Source organism: Egretta garzetta, unplaced genomic scaffold, assembly GCF_000687185.1.
Source record: "Egretta garzetta isolate BGI_Z169 unplaced genomic scaffold, ASM68718v1 scaffold117, whole genome shotgun sequence".
In the NCBI taxonomy this organism is placed as follows: Eukaryota; Metazoa; Chordata; class Aves; order Pelecaniformes; family Ardeidae; genus Egretta; species Egretta garzetta.
In genome coordinates, this window is record NW_009260479.1 from 2589779 (window position 1) to 2605970 (window position 16192).

The following is a 16192-nucleotide window of genomic DNA, read 5'->3' on the forward strand; positions in this document are numbered from 1 at the left end:
CCTTGGCTGCCGGAGAGCCGGGGGGAGCCTTTTGCGCTTCTTTCAAGGGATTTGAGATCGTTTAAGCCTGGCATAGCCCTCCCTCGCCGCTCCCCTCCAGACTGACTGGAGAATTTAACTCGTGTCTCGGCGGATCAGTGCAGCGCCTTGGCGGGGGTTCATTCCCGCTCCGGCCGGCGTTTTCCTGAGGGCCCACGCCTCGCAGTGCTGTGCCTCGATACAAATTTGTGGTAGCTGTTGTCTGGCAAATTGCACACGCGTTGGTTTAAATGCGTAACTTGGAGCTTAAAGATAGGCGGAGGTACTGCCGATAGCAGCTGTAGCCTAAGTGACCCTTTCATTTAGTTGGGGGTCTTCCTCCCTGGAATAAGCGTGGGAACCTGGTTGCCCCACGCTGCTGTCCACCTCGTCAGCAGTTGGTGTTTCTCAGTACCACCGGGTGTCTTTGGGGTACCCGTCTTGTTGCGCAGTCTGCTTCTGCCAGTCCCCTTAACTGAGTTACCGTGCCCTTAACTGAGTTACCGTGCCCTTAACTGAGTTACCGTGCCCTTAACTGAGTTACCGTGCCCTTAACATCAGCAATGACTGGTGGTCACGAAATGCCTCCTCCTTTTACGTTAAGTGCAGGATACTGCTCGGGTTTCTGCACTGGAGACCTGCACTATACAGGAGGCAAAGTTGTTGTTGTTTTTTTTTGTTTTTTTTTTTTTTTCTCCTCCGGGTAATTCCTGCAACTTTTGATATGGCATCCTGTTGAAAACCAAATACTGAGGGATTTTATTGCAAGTTACAGCTTCATGTGGGGAACCTGCACGGCTTTTGGGCATCTGAGCAACAATGTCACGAGCTCTGTCATAACTTCCATGTACTTCTTTTTGTCCACATTTTCATCCTTAATGTCGTGTTCTGCGATAGTTTCACTGTAAGGCTTCTTGTGTGTTATTCAGGATTGAGATGTGGGGTAAACACTTTCTAACCTTCAGCTTGGTGCAGTATAAGCTGGCTGTTTGCTTTTGATGCAATTTAGGCTTGTGATGACAGTTAATACTGCCTACCCCGATTGTGGTTACAGTGGTCAGTCTTGACTATTTAATAATAAAGCATGGTTATTTTGGTGGGTTTTTTTCCTTTTTGCTTTTAAAAGCTTTTGCTGAAGTAACTGTGCTGTTACTTGTATTTTATAACTTGCATAGGCAGCAAAAATAACTTGCCACCAAAAGCCACAATACTGATACAACTTGATTTTAAAAAAAAAAAAACCCCAACAAAATGAAAAGACCATATATAAGATGTAGCAGTTTTAACTTTGCTAGCAATGAACTCCGTAGTGATGTGTGGGTTGTAACTTAGCACTTAAATTGTGGGGTGGCTTTCAGGAGTTAAATATATTGCAGGTTAAGGGTTGTACTGCCACGTTCACAAACAGCGAAGTTACAAGCAGCGTGAACTGTCAGCGTGTTTGCAATGGTTCCCTTAATATCGTGCTACTTTGTTAGTATACTTTGAAGTGGGTGTACTCTCATATGCTCTGCATATATCAAGTTCTGTGCAATTTTTGGTGGCTTTCCTCCTGGTGTGAATGCATTTTAATAGGTATTCTCTATATTTCTTTATTACATCTGCTTTATGGTAGGTTGGCTGTAATGAAACTGAGATGTTATTTCTTACGAATCTTTTGTGGCAATTGGCGATCTTGACCAGTGCTTGCAGTTAGCTATGCGTTTGTAGCATGGTCTCTTAAGTGTTCCTATTCTAATGTGCTGTAAACTGTGGGAACCTAACTGTAAATTTGTGAAAAAATGGCTGTGATGTAATCAGGGACTCGGTGTGCTCAGGCTATTAGTAGCATGGAAGAAAATTGTGAAGTGGCACTTTGAAAACTAAGCCCTTCTCTGAAGTCTGCAATATTTAGTAATGCCATGCTGTGCACTTTGCATCTCAATCCTTGTGTCCTCTATGGGGCTCGAAACCTATTTTTTACAGCTTAATTAGGACACCAGTTGTTCGCAGTTCTCTAAAAACAAGTTCACAATTGTGCACTGCTTTCTGAGGTCTGTCATTTGGTATCTTCATCTCTGGTTTAACTCAAAAGTAAATATTGAATCAAGTGCAAAGATTAACGCTGTCCCTTAGTGTAACTAGAGATCAATGTATAATAAACCCAAAATGTTTGTTTTCCAGGTTCAAGAAAACTCCCCAGCTCAACAAGGAGGACTGGAACCTTTCTTTGATTTCATCATTGCGATAGGACACACTAGGCTTGTAAGCCTCAAATGATTTTATTTTTTCCCCTGCATGAAATATGAGTATAGTAATGATGAAAGGTAGAAGCCAAAGCTGTTACAGTAAAGAAAGCTTTTCATATTGGAAGCTGTATATGGCATTAACAAGGTAAAGTAAAACCTGGTGGCATTCAAAGTCTCCTCTCTGGCTGGATCCAAATTTGAGGGAACTCTTATTTATGCCTTTAGTTGCCTTAACTTCCTAACAGATTAACACAATGTTTATTGTATTACTCATTCATGCATATTTGCTGCCACAAGGTGAATATTGAACTGGTGAGTCAATGGCAAGAGCTCAACATTTGTTTAAACAAACTTGTTTCAACATTTGATAAAACTTGAAAAAGAATCATGGCCTGCCTGTCTTATAGTCCAGACTGGGAACACAGTACCTGGACGGTGAGTTACGAAAGAAGAGTTGAGTCTTGGTGTTTTTTTGATTTGAAAGGCTCACAGCTTTGGCTGTATGCTTCATCCTGGATACATACAAGCTGAATTCATTAAGTTTGTCTTGCTTTCATTAGTGGAGGTGTCTTTCCAGAAATGATTATTATAATGATAGATTTTTTGGTTAAAAGATTGATCTTTTAACAAGACAGAAGTAATGTTGGTTCTCTAAGCTGCTCCCAAGTAGTCTGTCCTTTCACGGTCAATTTGCATTGACTTTGAAGGGCTATTGAGTAAGGACTGGGATTGGAGATGTGAAGTAAAATGTTGCTGCTTATTGTTACGACTACATGGTTGAGATCTAATATTGCTGCTGTTATTTAGTAGCAGTTATAAAGAACAGGAAAGTAAGTGATGAAACTGAATAATAGGAATTACTTATGTAAAGGGACATCAGCTGTCAGTACTGACTTCTTTCTGATAGAAGAAAATTGAACTGCTGGGACTGATGGTAAGACATAGAGCCTAAACTTTGACGGTTTTGGTTCTCTCTGTTCAAATTCTGCCACGAGCTTGGTGTCTTTGTTACAGGTGCAACTAGAAATAGTGTTAATCGTACTTCTCTTTCTGTCCTCTACAGAATAAAGAAAACAGTATGTTGAAAGATCTGCTGAAGGCAAATGCTGAAAAAGCAGTGAAGCTGGAGGTGTATAATATCAAAACAATGAAAATAAGAGAGGTGGAGGTGATCCCCAGTAACATGTGGGGAGGACAAGGTCTTCTCGGAGCCAGCGTGAGGTTCTGCAGTTTCCAGGGAGCCAATGAACACGTCTGGCACGTTTTGGTGAGATGGAATTCTTTGGTGTCTCATGAGTGTTCATACATCCTTGTTCTAAAGTGTAATGTTTAGAAGTAACTTGTAGGTAGAAGTACAATGCTGAAATCGCACAGAAGAAGGAGGGAACACAGGCTTGAAAGTTTGTCTGAGCTATTTGAATATGGACAAATAGTGGGTGACTGGTCGCATTGCCTGTCCCTGTGAAGAAAAGTAACTCCATCCCAGCCAGACCAAATGGTTTGTGAGGGGGAGGAGGTTTTTTTCATCTTATGTTGAAGAATCAATGGCAAAAGCAAAAAAGATTCTGGCTCATGAGGTGTCTCTGTGTTGTAGTATTAATGTTACAAAAAGCACCAAAAATTATTTTAAAATTAAGAGGGAGAGCTGAAAGAGTAGAACAGAATAGGAAAGACTGTTTGTGTCTGGTTGTTTAAATAACTGCAACTTTTCAACATCTTCAGAGTATCTCACTTTGAGTTGGTAGTATCTTGGTCTTTCTCATTCAGCATGTTTTACAAGATGTCACACCTAGATGTAGACTGTTCAAGGACTTCTATTTTGTCCCACAAACAAAACGTTCTTTCCCTCTGTTGTTTCTGGAGTTAGATTTCCTTTCTGATCTTGGGGTAGTTTATCCTGCTGCCAGTGCGGACGACACGTGTCATTTTTTCACAGGACGTTGAACCTGCATCTCCTGCAGCTCTCGCTGGTCTCCAGCCGTACACTGACTACATTGTTGGATCTGATCAGATTCTTCAGGAGGTAGGGCCCATGTTCCTTCAAGCAGCGACCATCTCCATGCCTGCCCAGTGAACATTGTAGGGTTTGGTTTTTTTATAAATCTAATTACATGTACATCACATGTATGGGGATAGTTTTTTTGGGAGGCTGATGTTTATGTCAGATGCTTTATGGTTGAGGTAAACGTTGTCTTTTTTTTAATCTGACAATAAAATAAGTTGCCCCTAAAGCTTAAACTACACTAGTGAGTTTCAGTTTGTCTTTGGGTTTTTAATATCTCATGATGAAGTAACTGTGTAAAATGCTAACTTACTGCCAGCTCCTTGTCTTGCACGTTTGAGTTTAATAACTGCTGCCTTGTTGGTTGGTTGGTTTGTTGGTTTTTTTCAGTCAGAGGATTTCTTTTCACTGATTGAATCCCACGAGGGGAAACCGCTGAAGCTGATGGTTTATAACACTGAAGCAGATTCCATTCGAGAGGTAGTTGTGACTCCCAATGGCGCTTGGGGTGGAGAAGGAAGGTACTGATCTCCGGGCAGTCACTGGCTGATGACAGGTTATATACTCGCTGTAAATGAGCTCCTGTTAAGAGTATCATTATTACTATTGATTACAGCTTGTTGTTTTCAAGTTAAGCCTTCTGTTCTTACATTTGGCACACAAAACTGTTCATCTTTCCATAAAAAAATAGCTTAGAACTAGGAATTAGGCATGTTCTGGGTCTAATCCTGTTTGAGTTGAAACCAATGGCAAAATCTGTGTTGGCTTCCCCAGTAGCAGATTCATTTGCTACGTTCTCCCAGTCAAATGTTTGGTTAAAGCAGGAACAAAATCCAAGTCGAGTCTGGTTATATATTTTGTGAAGATATATAAAAATAATCAGCTGAAAGCTAAGCTACATGTGTTCAAGTGTCAGTTGCAGAGCGCTCCTTGAGTACTATAAGCAAGTGAAATGATTCTTGCAGGTAGGTGTTTCTTGCTGTAGGTTCTTGCTGTGTTCAGTTTTGGGCCCCTCACTACAAGAAAGATGTTGCGTTGCTGGAACATGTCCAGAGGAGAGCAACAAAGCTGGTGAGGGGACACAAGTCATACGAGGAGCGGCTGAGGGAACTGGGGTTATTTAGTCTGGGGAAGAGGAGGCTGAGGGGAGACCTGATCACCCCCTACAACTGCCTGGCAGGAGGCTGTAGTGAGGTGGGGGTCGGCCTCTTCTCCCTGGTAACAGATGATAGGATGAGGGGAAATGGTTTGAAGCTGCGCCAGGGCAGGTTTAGGTTGGACATTAGGAAAAACTTCTTCACCGAAAGGGCTGTCAGGCTCTGGGATGGGCTGCCCAGGGAGGTGGTGGGGTCCTCATCCCTGGAGGTATTTAAAAGAAGGATAGATGAGGTGCTTAGGGACATGGTTTAGTGGTGGGATGGCAGGGTTAGGTTAAAGGTTGGACTCGATCTCAAAAGTCTTTTCCAACCAAAGTGATTCTATGATTCTATGACTTGAACTCTTTTTGTTTTAAAGTCAAAATTCAAAACACTTCCTAGCTATCTGTTAAGAACACTGTTTTTTCAAGTCTTCTTTTAATTTTGTTGTACAGTTTAGGATGTGGTATTGGATACGGCTATTTGCACAGAATTCCAACACAGTCTATAGTATCAAAGAAAAAGCCAGAGAGCAAACCACCTTCACCCTTAACAGAAGCTGGAACTCCCGTGCCATCTACTAATGGTTACACAGAGGTATGTACAAAATCAGTCACGTTCTCTGGAGTTTCAACATTTTCTACTTGTTGGAACATTCCTAATACAGTATATTTGAGTACAGCACACAACTTTGCTTGAACAAAATGGGGTTAGGTGAAGGGAAAGTGAGAGCTGATGATGCTGAGCAGATGACAGGAAGGGCAGCATGAGCGAGGAACTCTTTGATAAGCTGTACCCTTTATTTTCTCAAACTTTCAGCTGGTATTCTTCCATATTCCTCGTTATATTTGGGTGCAATTACATATATTGCACTTACTCTTTCACCAGAGTTGACAGATAGGAATTTTTGCCAGGTATTTTCTTCCTGTTTTGAAGACTTGCATACTACAGCTGTATCAGGGAACCACATTAGAAGAATACTCTCCTCACCGGGAAATAAAATACACCTACAAGAACTAAGTCTGGACTGCTCTTCTAAGAACGTACTGGCTTTAAAAAGCTACACTGGAGCATGTCCTAATCAGCAGCTTGACTATCAGTTTTGCCATTGTAGGTTCTCTCTGAATTGGTGTACTTGGAGATCGAGGCTTTCATAGGGAGACCTTCTTCAGTTGAAGCTTTCAATATAAGAAGATGCTTTTCCTAATTACTGTGTTATTTCAGACTCCATTACTGGCACCTACTTCTCAGAGTGACAGCTCCGAGATAGTTATGAACTTGGATCATTCCACAGATCAAGAAATGAGTGGTTATTCACCAGAAAGCTCACTTTCTCCGCCTCCCCCTCTCCAGAGAGTTATGGATCCAGGTATATTTTCTTGGGTGATTTTTTTCAGCAATTCTTTAGAGGACATCTCAGTAAACTAATAAGGTCTTAAACAAGTTTGAGACTTAAATACAGAACTATGAGCGTTGGTGGTTATTTTCCTTAAAGTTTTTGCCTTCACTGGATTTCAGAACTGTAGAATTTGGGTACTGTGAGCCTGACTGAGGTTAGCATTCCACAGAAGTCTTTCCACTGATGCCAGCCAACTTTTAGGTTATATTTATTGGCATTCAGTGGGGAGGGGACTCGACTGACTTCACTCGGGATATAACGTGGTTTTGAATCTAGAATTTTTTGTTACATCTAAACCAGTACTGTAATACTTGCATTCTCCTGCAGGATTTCTAGATATGTCTGGTATTTCATTTCCTGAGCTCAGTGACTTAAGAGAAGTGTCCAACGTGCCCTCATCTGCCTCCTTCAACATGCCAGCAGCAGACGCTTTAGCAGGCACTGAAAAGTTAATGTCGAACAATGACGCTTCTGCTTATTTTGGTAAGTGTATTCAAGATCTCCTTTAGGCCTCTGACCTAATTTCTGGAATGGCACCAACTCATGCCTGTTCAACAGTATCATCCTTTTTGGAAATAAGCCAATTTGGAGAAAAATCTGAAAGGGGACTGGCTAAAACGGGATGGGAAAAAGTAGCAGAGATCAGGTGTAGAAGTCAATAAAAACTAATAGGCTTTTTTATAAGATTATAGAATATGTATCTTTTTCTTTGAGTGAAAATGTTGATGTTCCAGATTAAACTGACCTCAAAAGTAGGTCTTTCTAAAATAACCGTACACGAGTTTTTGTACCACAGGCTTGTCTTCACAGTTGTAAAGTGAAAACAAAGTTGCAGTCATCTTAATAGTGACTTTTCTATTTAAAAAAAAATAATCTTCACATTATGGATGCCTTTCCCCTTTTAAAAAGTGAGGTGGCTAAAAGTTGTAACACAAAATAAAACATCTCTAGCATAAGAATACAGCAGACCAAATTTGGTTTGTGATCTCTTAAAAATCTGCTTGCACCATCAGATTTTTCTGGATTTGGGGAGAACTGGGTAAACACAGCCCATGTATTTGACAGGTGTGAATCTGGTTATGTGCCTCTACCAGGCAGCTTGTCCAAGCTGACTCTCCAGACATATGGTGACCAGAGGCGCTGTCTGTTCGCCTGACAGCTTTTGGTTTTCTTACAAACTGTTTCAATTTCTCAGAAAATGCCACAGCTTTAGACCCTGAAGATGTAACCATGTACTCTGAAGGCTCAGTCAAGCAGCTTGAGTTGGACAACCTACTGCCTTCGATTCCATCGTTGCCTTCTTTTGCTCTTCCTAATGAAATTTCTTCAAAAACAACACTAGGAACTGATCCCGATAACCAAGGAACAAAGCTGCTCTTAAGCAGTATTGAGAGCTCATTAACCACTACGCCGGTGAAACCAGATGATGAAGCAGCATGCGAGCAGAAAGAAGCAGCAGCCACGCAAGATCGTGAGTGAAACGGATGGTGCTTTTGTTTACAGACTCCCATATGCTGTGACACTACAGCTTGGAATATTTTTCTGATCTTGGAAGAATTACAGTTATTCTATTTTGTTAGTGTAGACAATATTATAAAAGAAATTGTATGAAATGCCTATCCTATTGTCTTTCCAGTCATTGTTTAATGGATTGATCTGTGTTCAAACTTTGAATGCTGTCTGAAATCACCAAATTTATGGAGAAATCAATGCAGGAACAAGTTGGAGACTGGCAAAATGTCAAGCTCCTGAGTTCACATTTGCTTACAGATGCTCCTGAATGTATTTATGAAGGCACTCTGCCTGAACAGTGACACTTGATGATGATTTTCTCAGTATGATTGAAGGCATTAAAAAAAGCTATTTATGGTTTTGACTTGCTAGAAAGCTTTTCTAATGGTACCCCTCACGTGCCTTTCAAGGCATTTCCTACTTGTTTTCGTTTCCCATCTCTCTAACAGTTACTCGTGTACCTTCTCTACAACTGCTTTTGCAGGAAAGGAAGTGCCGTAGGGCTTGAAGTTGCAGCACAGAGATAGGACAAAACCGTGTGGGTGGGCCCTGTCGTTCACCTTCGCTCTTCAGTGGATCATGCGGTCGTCTCACAGCTAAAAAAACACATGTGAGGGGGAAAATGATGATGGTTATTTGAAACAGACTGAAGTCAAAGATGATGTTAAGTCAGGCCCGTGTGTTTTCAGGGTGATTAACCTTTTCAGTGGAGTTGAATGTCTTGGTTGCTGTAGTGACAGAAGTAGATTTTCTTTAGTTGTGCTTTTCCATTGACCCACTTCTGGTTTTATACAAATCATTAAGCTTAAGACACGAGTTAGTGCAGCAACATCTATTGCTTTTTGTGGCTTTTTTAATTTCATTTGCACTTGTCTTCAAAATAGCTTCTGAATGTAATAGTCAACGTGAAAGAAATGTGGGTGTGTTTATACCCCTTGGGGCAGTAATTTGTCTCGGAATTTTAAAGCTGCTGCTCGGCAATAACTTCACTCTAGCTGGTACAGTTAGCGTGGTGAAAATCCCTCAGATTAAAAGAACGGGGTTCAAGGTTAGGTGCGTGTTTAAGCTATAAACTAGAGTATCCTTATTTAGCACGGTATTGTCTCACTTCCTTTTCCCTGCCCCGTTTCCACCCTGTGCCCGGTGGAGGGCGGTCAGTAAGCGCTGAAATCGGGTGACAGCGCAGGCTGGGCAGCCTGGCTCACACAGATTTGCCCGACAGCTCAGCTTCAGCAAAAGGGTGCAGGCAAAGCTGCAACACAAGAGAGGTATTGGATGAGTATACCCGTACCTGAAACCTGTCCTTTACGTTCCTTCGTGGCTGTTGGTCTTAGATACTGTTTTCATGTAAAATACAGTAGCTCTGAACAGGATGGTCAAAATAATTTCTGCTTTAAAGAAGAATGCGTTGAGCTCTACCTGCAGGTAGAGACTGGATCAAGAGATTGGAAATCTGGTCTGCTAAAGGGTCTGTTAATAGTGAACAGAATTTTTTTCCTCTATTGCTAAAATAAACATCTCCTCCCCCCAACCGACTGCTACAAGGGTGAACAGCCAAACACTAAAAATAAATGTAATTTAAGTGATTGATAAGTTTGGTGTCCGAGCCTGGTGACTGCAGACACACAGGTGATCTATTTGGGTTTTTTGTTGTTGTTTATTTAGGCCTGTTCCTAGCCTTACAGCTTTCTCAAAACTGTTTTTAAGGTGGTAGTAGCTCATTTAACTGATGCGGTATCGTAAGCACCCTTAGAAATTAAAGCGCAGGGAATGTCAAAGCTCACACTACATTTCAAATGTCACAGTAATAAATGGCTTAACACTTAGGCCAGTCTGTGTCCAGGCTACCTTATGTTAATAGGCTCTGGGAAGGGGAAGGGGGGAGTTGGTTTATAGTTATGAGACTTGATTCTTTTTTCAAAATATTTACGCACAGTGGTCTAACATCTGTTTAGAAAACCAAATAAAGAGTTAAAACCTCTAGCCAGTAGTATGTTGTATTCACCCAGCTTAAATTTTATCATTTAAATGCTGAATGAGGTGAAGAGTTTAACCTCTTCCTCAAATTCCTTTCTCTTGACAATTTGGAGACTACCTTTCAAGATCCCTGAAGCTGCCTCCCTGCTGAAGCAAAGAGAAGTAAAGGTACTCTTTTGCTTGTGGGTGCAGAAGTGAGAAAGCTGATTAGAATTTCCTAGTTTCCAAACAAAACCTAAAAAGAGTGGTAGAAGCTCCTGAGAGTGGCTGGTTCCAGACAGGATCCAAGTCTCCTGGAGACACAGGCCTCCTGCCTTGCCTTCCTGCTGTTGCTGCAAGCGTAGACAACAGGAGGGCCGCCCCCTCCGAGACAGACGGGAGCACTTGTAATTATCTTGCTGCTACTGCTGCCACCTTAATTTGAGGAAAATTCAGGAAGGGAATGACCAGGTACTACTTACTGCTGAGCGAAATGTATCTCGTAAAGCCTGTGAGGAGAGGCCAGGTCTGAAATAAAAAGAGGTAACATTTTATGTTGGTCCGAAACAAGCAAGAATGGCTGTGGGAGCCAGAGCTACCTTTGAGTGCAGTGGCTTGAAGCTTCTGTATCTGGGGTTTGAAACAAAAGCTGCTGTTTCCAGATAAGTAGGAGAGCTGTATATTACCTCGTTTGCTTCTGTACGCTTTTGAGGGATATTTATTTTGCAGTATCACAAGGAGGGCAAAACAAAGGAAGGAAGCTGTCACCTTTAAAGTGCTTTGTGCCAATTTTGGAGCTTGGAGGCAGTAGATGTGTAGCTCGACACTGGATGGTGGTTTGGTACGGCCGGACACAATAGGATAAGCTTCCAGACCCGAGATGCTGTCAGCCAAGCCTGAGGAGGTGAGTCTGGCAGACATTTACATCCAAAGAGGCTACCAGGAGCTCAGGTATTAAGGCAAGGACTAGACAAAGCTCATCTCCACTGAGCCATGCCTCTACTGGCCCTGGAGGGGAGGCTGTGGGACCTCCACCCACCCAGACATGCGCATCTCTACTCAACAAAGGCTGGAGCAACTTGATCAAGCCTCGCCCCAGGCAAGGCTAACTTCAGCAGCTTGGATCAAGCCTTCCCTTCGGAGGTAAATTACTCAATTCAGGGGAACTTCAGACAGCATAACCCATAACCAGGAATGATCCTAACCCCTAAAACTCATGAGGAAATAACTATCCTACAGATAAACATGCAAAGCTCACTGTTAAGAATGTATGGATGCTAAACTGATTCCAGCTGAACTTGAAGGAATGCATTTAGTGTCTTTAAGGTGAACAGCTGTGGGGCAAGAACTGCTGAAATACCAAGTTCAGGCAGAGATGACTTTGTCTTCCCCCCTTGAGCTTCCACAGCAGGCTTGCCGATTTACAGAGCCTGCACAAACCTGCTGCTGTGCTACTCTAGGATCCCTTTTAGAAGCTGCTCATCCAAATCTCTGGACTGGACTGAATTCCTCTTAGCGGTAACTGAGAAAAGCTGCAACATGGAGTAGAGATCACACCACTCGCATGTGTGCTGATGGGCTTGAATGATGCATTTCCACCTGCTTGGGGGTTCAGGATTTAATCCCCCCTAGCACTACGGATTACAGCACTAACTGGGGAAGTGGGCGGCTGTTGTCAGCACCCCTGAGCTCCTGCACCTTGAATTTAGCAGAATGGCAAAGCGGCAGAGAGCAGCCTGCAGGGGAGAAGCATTTAATTCAGAATTCTCCTCAGCACCCTCACCCTTCTCCATCTTTCCCCATAACTGGGCAAGTATTTTCACCTCCAAGCAATTAGGAAGGAATCGGGCACCACTGCCTCTGGCTGGTGAGTGAAAGCAGCTACCGGTCACTCGCTGCACTTGATTTGACTCTGCTAACCTGTCACAGCAGCTTCAAAGCAGTGGTTTGGTTTAAGTTACATTTCTAAGCTACAAAAAAATACTGAAGCATTCACAGGTCCATGAAAAAGATGGCTAAAGCACTGCCACCAGATCCTCAGAAAGAGAGGGGGCGTGCCCCTGTCCGGTCCCTAATCAGCCCCTCTGGTCTGCATGGCGTTTGTGCAAAGTGACTTCCTTCTATTTGTGTCTCAAAGGATTCAACTGCTCACAGAAGAATCTCACCACATCTTACAGGAAACTATTTTAGTCAATCCGTTTCTTGATATCTGTCTCTTACAGGGCTACAACCTTTCCACATCCAGAAAACTCTGTGTCAGCTGGCACGAGTCACTTGTGGCAGGGCTGTCTTTTCTTACCCACTACACCGGTGTTAGCACAAAACATTTTGGTAGCACAGAAGCACGCACTGCCCAAGCAAACAGTGTTACTCAAGCACGTTCTCCACCTCAGCGGGATCTCAGAGCTTTTATCTGAAGGCCTGCGTGCCTGCTAAATCCTTATGTCCAACCATATTAGAAGATCATCTTTAAGGAATTTTGTTATGGCACCGCCATTTCTTCAGCCCTTCCATCACTTGAGGCTTCAGAGGACTTTGAAGTCCTTTGCAGTACAACCCTTACGTGGCGATGGTCCAAGCTCTAAGATTGCACATTCGATCCAATACACAAAACAACTGGAAAATATTTTACCTAAAGCCTTTTATTCTATACAACTGTGAAACATCATTTACCCTTCTGGCATTGCAGACTCTTCTGTCAATCTTTCCTGAAACTGTGTTTTGGGATGGTTAGAAAGAAAGAAAACAAAACAAAAAAAAAAAAAAAGAAAAATTACAACCTTGGCTGATTTCAAACAAAATTACTGGGAGCGATTCCAATGTATACAACGGGGAAGCAAGACAACCAGGAAAAAAACCCAACCCAAACAGCGCCTATTGGAACAAGCATAGACCCTTGCTATTAATAAATACAAGTCAGGACAATTTATCAATAAAAGTTACGGTTCTGTTTAACCATTTAATTCACAAACACCACTAAAAATGTGTGGTTAGAGCACAACGGTGTCAAACTGAGCATACACAGAAATGGGGATTAAAAACTGAAACTGACTCTCAAAAGACAGGGAAAAAGACCAGCTAGCTTGGTTCTGAGCCCTATGGTTTGTTTAAGCAAGGAGTTTGTTTAGCTAGGTTAAGAGTGCAGAAGGTAATGATTTGACTATTTTGTTTCAAATAAAATAACAATGAAAAATATTTTCCTTTTTGTTTGACCAATACAATCCCAGTAATATAATTTATTGGGACTTTCTTTAGGCCTCAACCTAAATCTTGATAGCAAGATACAGGAAGGGCAAGAGCGTATGTCTCCTGAAGAAACTCGAATAATCTACTGCCCTTTGAAGGCACTTGTGCTTCTGCTTCAGACAAGAGTCATTTTTTACACACTTTCTTTACGAGGATTTGTAATTTGTTCTGGCTACAAATGGTTTTGTGGGACAGCCCCACATTTTCTCATGAGAAGTTGAAATGCCTTTACCCCCTCCCCCCAATAAGTTAAATTCTATAAAAGACTACTCTGAGTCTATGACAGTCACAGATTTTTTAGAAATAAGAGTGAAAAGAAGATCCGCATACATCTATAACAAAAGAACAACTGCATATAAAACTTCGGAAAAGAAGAGTAAGTATTTTTATATCATGAATATGAAATCTGCTGAGAAGTTTCTAAAGTTTAACATTAAACATATGAAGTTATTTTCAGAACGGTCTGAAGTTTTAACAAAAAGTCACATAGTTTTGGAGCACAGTTACCAAAAATTAGACTAGCGTGTCTTTAGAACACCTAGGACACAGTGCAGGAAGTAGATATATATATATATTTAAAAACAAAACAAAAAAAATCTCTTGAAGTTGCTGCAAAGCATGTTCGCTCTGTTATGATGCACAGCATCATTGGACTGACCCCACTACAATATTTATCTAGTGTTCTTATTCTGCATGTCGACAGCTCTCCAAAGCAACAATTGCGTTGCAGTATTAAAACGATTCTAATGTTAACCCTTCATCTGCGATTAAATGGGCTGATTCTTTCAAGTATGCAATGCCTATTTTCTGTTGTTTTTCTTTTCCAAATTCCTTAAAGTGGTAGAAATGTTTTGAGTAACCTGTGAGAAATCGTCGTAGGAACTTTATCAATGGAATGTACTAAAAATACCTTGTGTGCAGTTGTGAATTCTATTGTGAACACAGCGACTAATATGGCCAAAACAGTTTCATATCAAGCATGAGCAGATGAGGATATTATGTTCGGGAAAAAAAAAAAAAACAGAAGCAAAAAGGAGGAAGCAAAAGTCTGCACCGGATTATCACCCGTTCTCTGTACACCTCACACAACACGAACCACTCGGGGACTTCCCATCTCATTGGCTGAGACTAGGACAGACTTTAGTTTAAGTCATATAGATTTTTTTTTCCTCTATATTACAGATCTATTAGTCACTTCAATTAAATGTATACTTTCCATCCATACTGAGTCATTAGAAGTCTCATCTACCTTAGGGGTTCAGTGGGCTTCTATAGTACTACTCTTGGAACCAGTACAGTATGGCCAAGGAAATAAGTAACCATTTGGGTCCACCACTCCCTTCACGTTGATTTCTGGCGATAATGAAGTGTCAGATCACCACCACTCTTCCAAATGAAGTGCTTTACAGTTCGAAGGTCCATATTCGGATCCAAAACCTAATGAGTAAAAAATTCATCTTTTATTCCACAAATCTGCTAGATCGTCAGGCATTCAAAGATAAAACTCTCCCGTTGGGCGAAACAAGCCTACGGGGGAACTGGCATCAAAGATGAACCATGCAAAGGCTCAGATTTTTCAACTGGCAAGTAAACCCAATGCATTACTCCAAGCAATATAACATAACCATGCATTACAACCACCTCCTCCATATTTAATCTTCATGCTCTTATTACACTTACTAGGCAATTCATACTCTTGGACAAATAGTGAACTCTGCTAGAAATGTAAAATTCAAAACATTCCCAAAATGCTAGAAACGGAACTCTGTGGAGTTGCATTAAGTCCATTTGCTGGGTATGAGTAAGCAATCCTACAGTGGCTACCAGCCCAGACCAAATTAGACAGGCACACTGTATAAATCTTTGATCTGGCTATCTGCAGCTGTCTGAACTTGCGTCAGCAGCAAGTTAACATGATGGCAAAACACTTACTTAGTTTTAAGGTAACAGATAATCTACAGCGGATTTCAAGCTCAGCATTCAGAAATTCACAAGCGATTCATTGCTAGACATCGGTGGTGTTCACAGGCTAAAACGCCCAAGTTAACTTACCTGGTCCTGGCACAGGAGTTCAATCTTCTCCTCCGCTAGCACAGCGATATCCTCCTCTTTTTCTTGTTCTCCTGCTTTTTCGTTATTGGAAGAGCTCGTTGTCTGAGATTCATTATCCAGGTTTATGATTTTCTCATACACATGTTCCATCACTTTTCTCACCTGAAGCATATCACTTGCCGACAGTCGGTCTCTATACGAGATAAGTGAAGTTTGGCAGGAAAAAAAATGAGTAACAGGTAAGATCTTTATATCGTAAGTCTAACAGTAAATTATCAGGATCGTCCAGAATGCTGTGATCATAACAGCTACTTATCCAAAGATTCAAACAGCAAAAGGGACTCAGAAAAGGGGTACGATATTCAAAAGACTGGATTAAATTAAACTTTAGATGAAGAGTACTGTACACAACCCTCATTCTTTCAACAGAAACGGGATTTGCAAAAGAACGACAGAGGAGAATACGGAATAATAAAAGAGGTAAGCCAGAATAAGCTGTTCACCCTACCACGTTTACAGAAGGCTTTCCTAAAGTAGTAAGCAGCAGCAGGTTTTCCACAACATACACAAAAAGCCTATGAAGCTCCTCCTCCATAAATTGTCTCTGATGTGAAGAATTCAGTAAAACTTAAAAGAGGAACCA

The 16192-nt window shown here is 41.6% G+C and overlaps 2 protein-coding genes across 5 annotated transcripts in view; one reads left to right on the forward strand and one right to left on the reverse strand.

Moving 5' to 3' along the window:
* The first annotated feature begins 9 nt into the window (after positions 1-9).
* GORASP1 (golgi reassembly stacking protein 1) lies at positions 10-14504 on the forward strand. Of its 2 annotated transcripts, none has more exons than XM_035899630.1 (8): positions 10-2391; positions 3310-3513; positions 4183-4269; positions 4639-4769; positions 5840-5981; positions 6609-6753; positions 7111-7266; positions 7979-14504. In XM_035899630.1, the coding sequence occupies exons 2-8, from the start codon at positions 3325-3327 to the stop codon at positions 8260-8262; spliced, it is 1134 nt and encodes a 377-aa protein (XP_035755523.1). In that variant the 5' UTR covers positions 10-2391; positions 3310-3324; the 3' UTR covers positions 8263-14504. The 2 variants fall into 2 exon arrangements, with proteins under 2 accessions (XP_035755523.1, XP_009642367.2); XM_009644072.2 differs by having other exon boundaries at positions 10-2262.
* Positions 12874-16192, reverse strand: part of WDR48 (WD repeat domain 48) — a 28674-nt gene continuing 25355 nt past the window's right edge. For all 3 annotated transcript variants that reach the window (XM_035899627.1, XM_035899629.1, XM_035899628.1), the window contains 2 exons: positions 15550-15742; positions 12874-14934 (listed from right to left, as the gene is read on the reverse strand). In XM_035899627.1, coding sequence (XP_035755520.1) covers positions 14839-14934; positions 15550-15742 — 289 coding nt within the window. In that variant the 3' untranslated portion in view covers positions 12874-14838. The remainder of the gene's footprint in view (positions 14935-15549; positions 15743-16192) is intronic.

What these genes read in the sequence shown, in the direction of transcription:
- GORASP1 (XM_009644072.2), top strand. Translation starts at nt 2,149, where the DNA reads ATGTATAATAAACCCAAAATGTTTGTTTTCCAGGTTCAAGAAAACTCC. An exon ending in GCTTGGGGTGGAGAAGGAAG is followed by an intron (nt 4,770 to 5,839) that starts GTACTGATCTCC and finishes TTTGTTGTACAG; the next exon opens with TTTAGGATGTGGTATTGGAT. An exon ending in TGACGCTTCTGCTTATTTTG is followed by an intron (nt 7,267 to 7,978) that starts GTAAGTGTATTC and finishes TCAATTTCTCAG; the next exon opens with AAAATGCCACAGCTTTAGAC.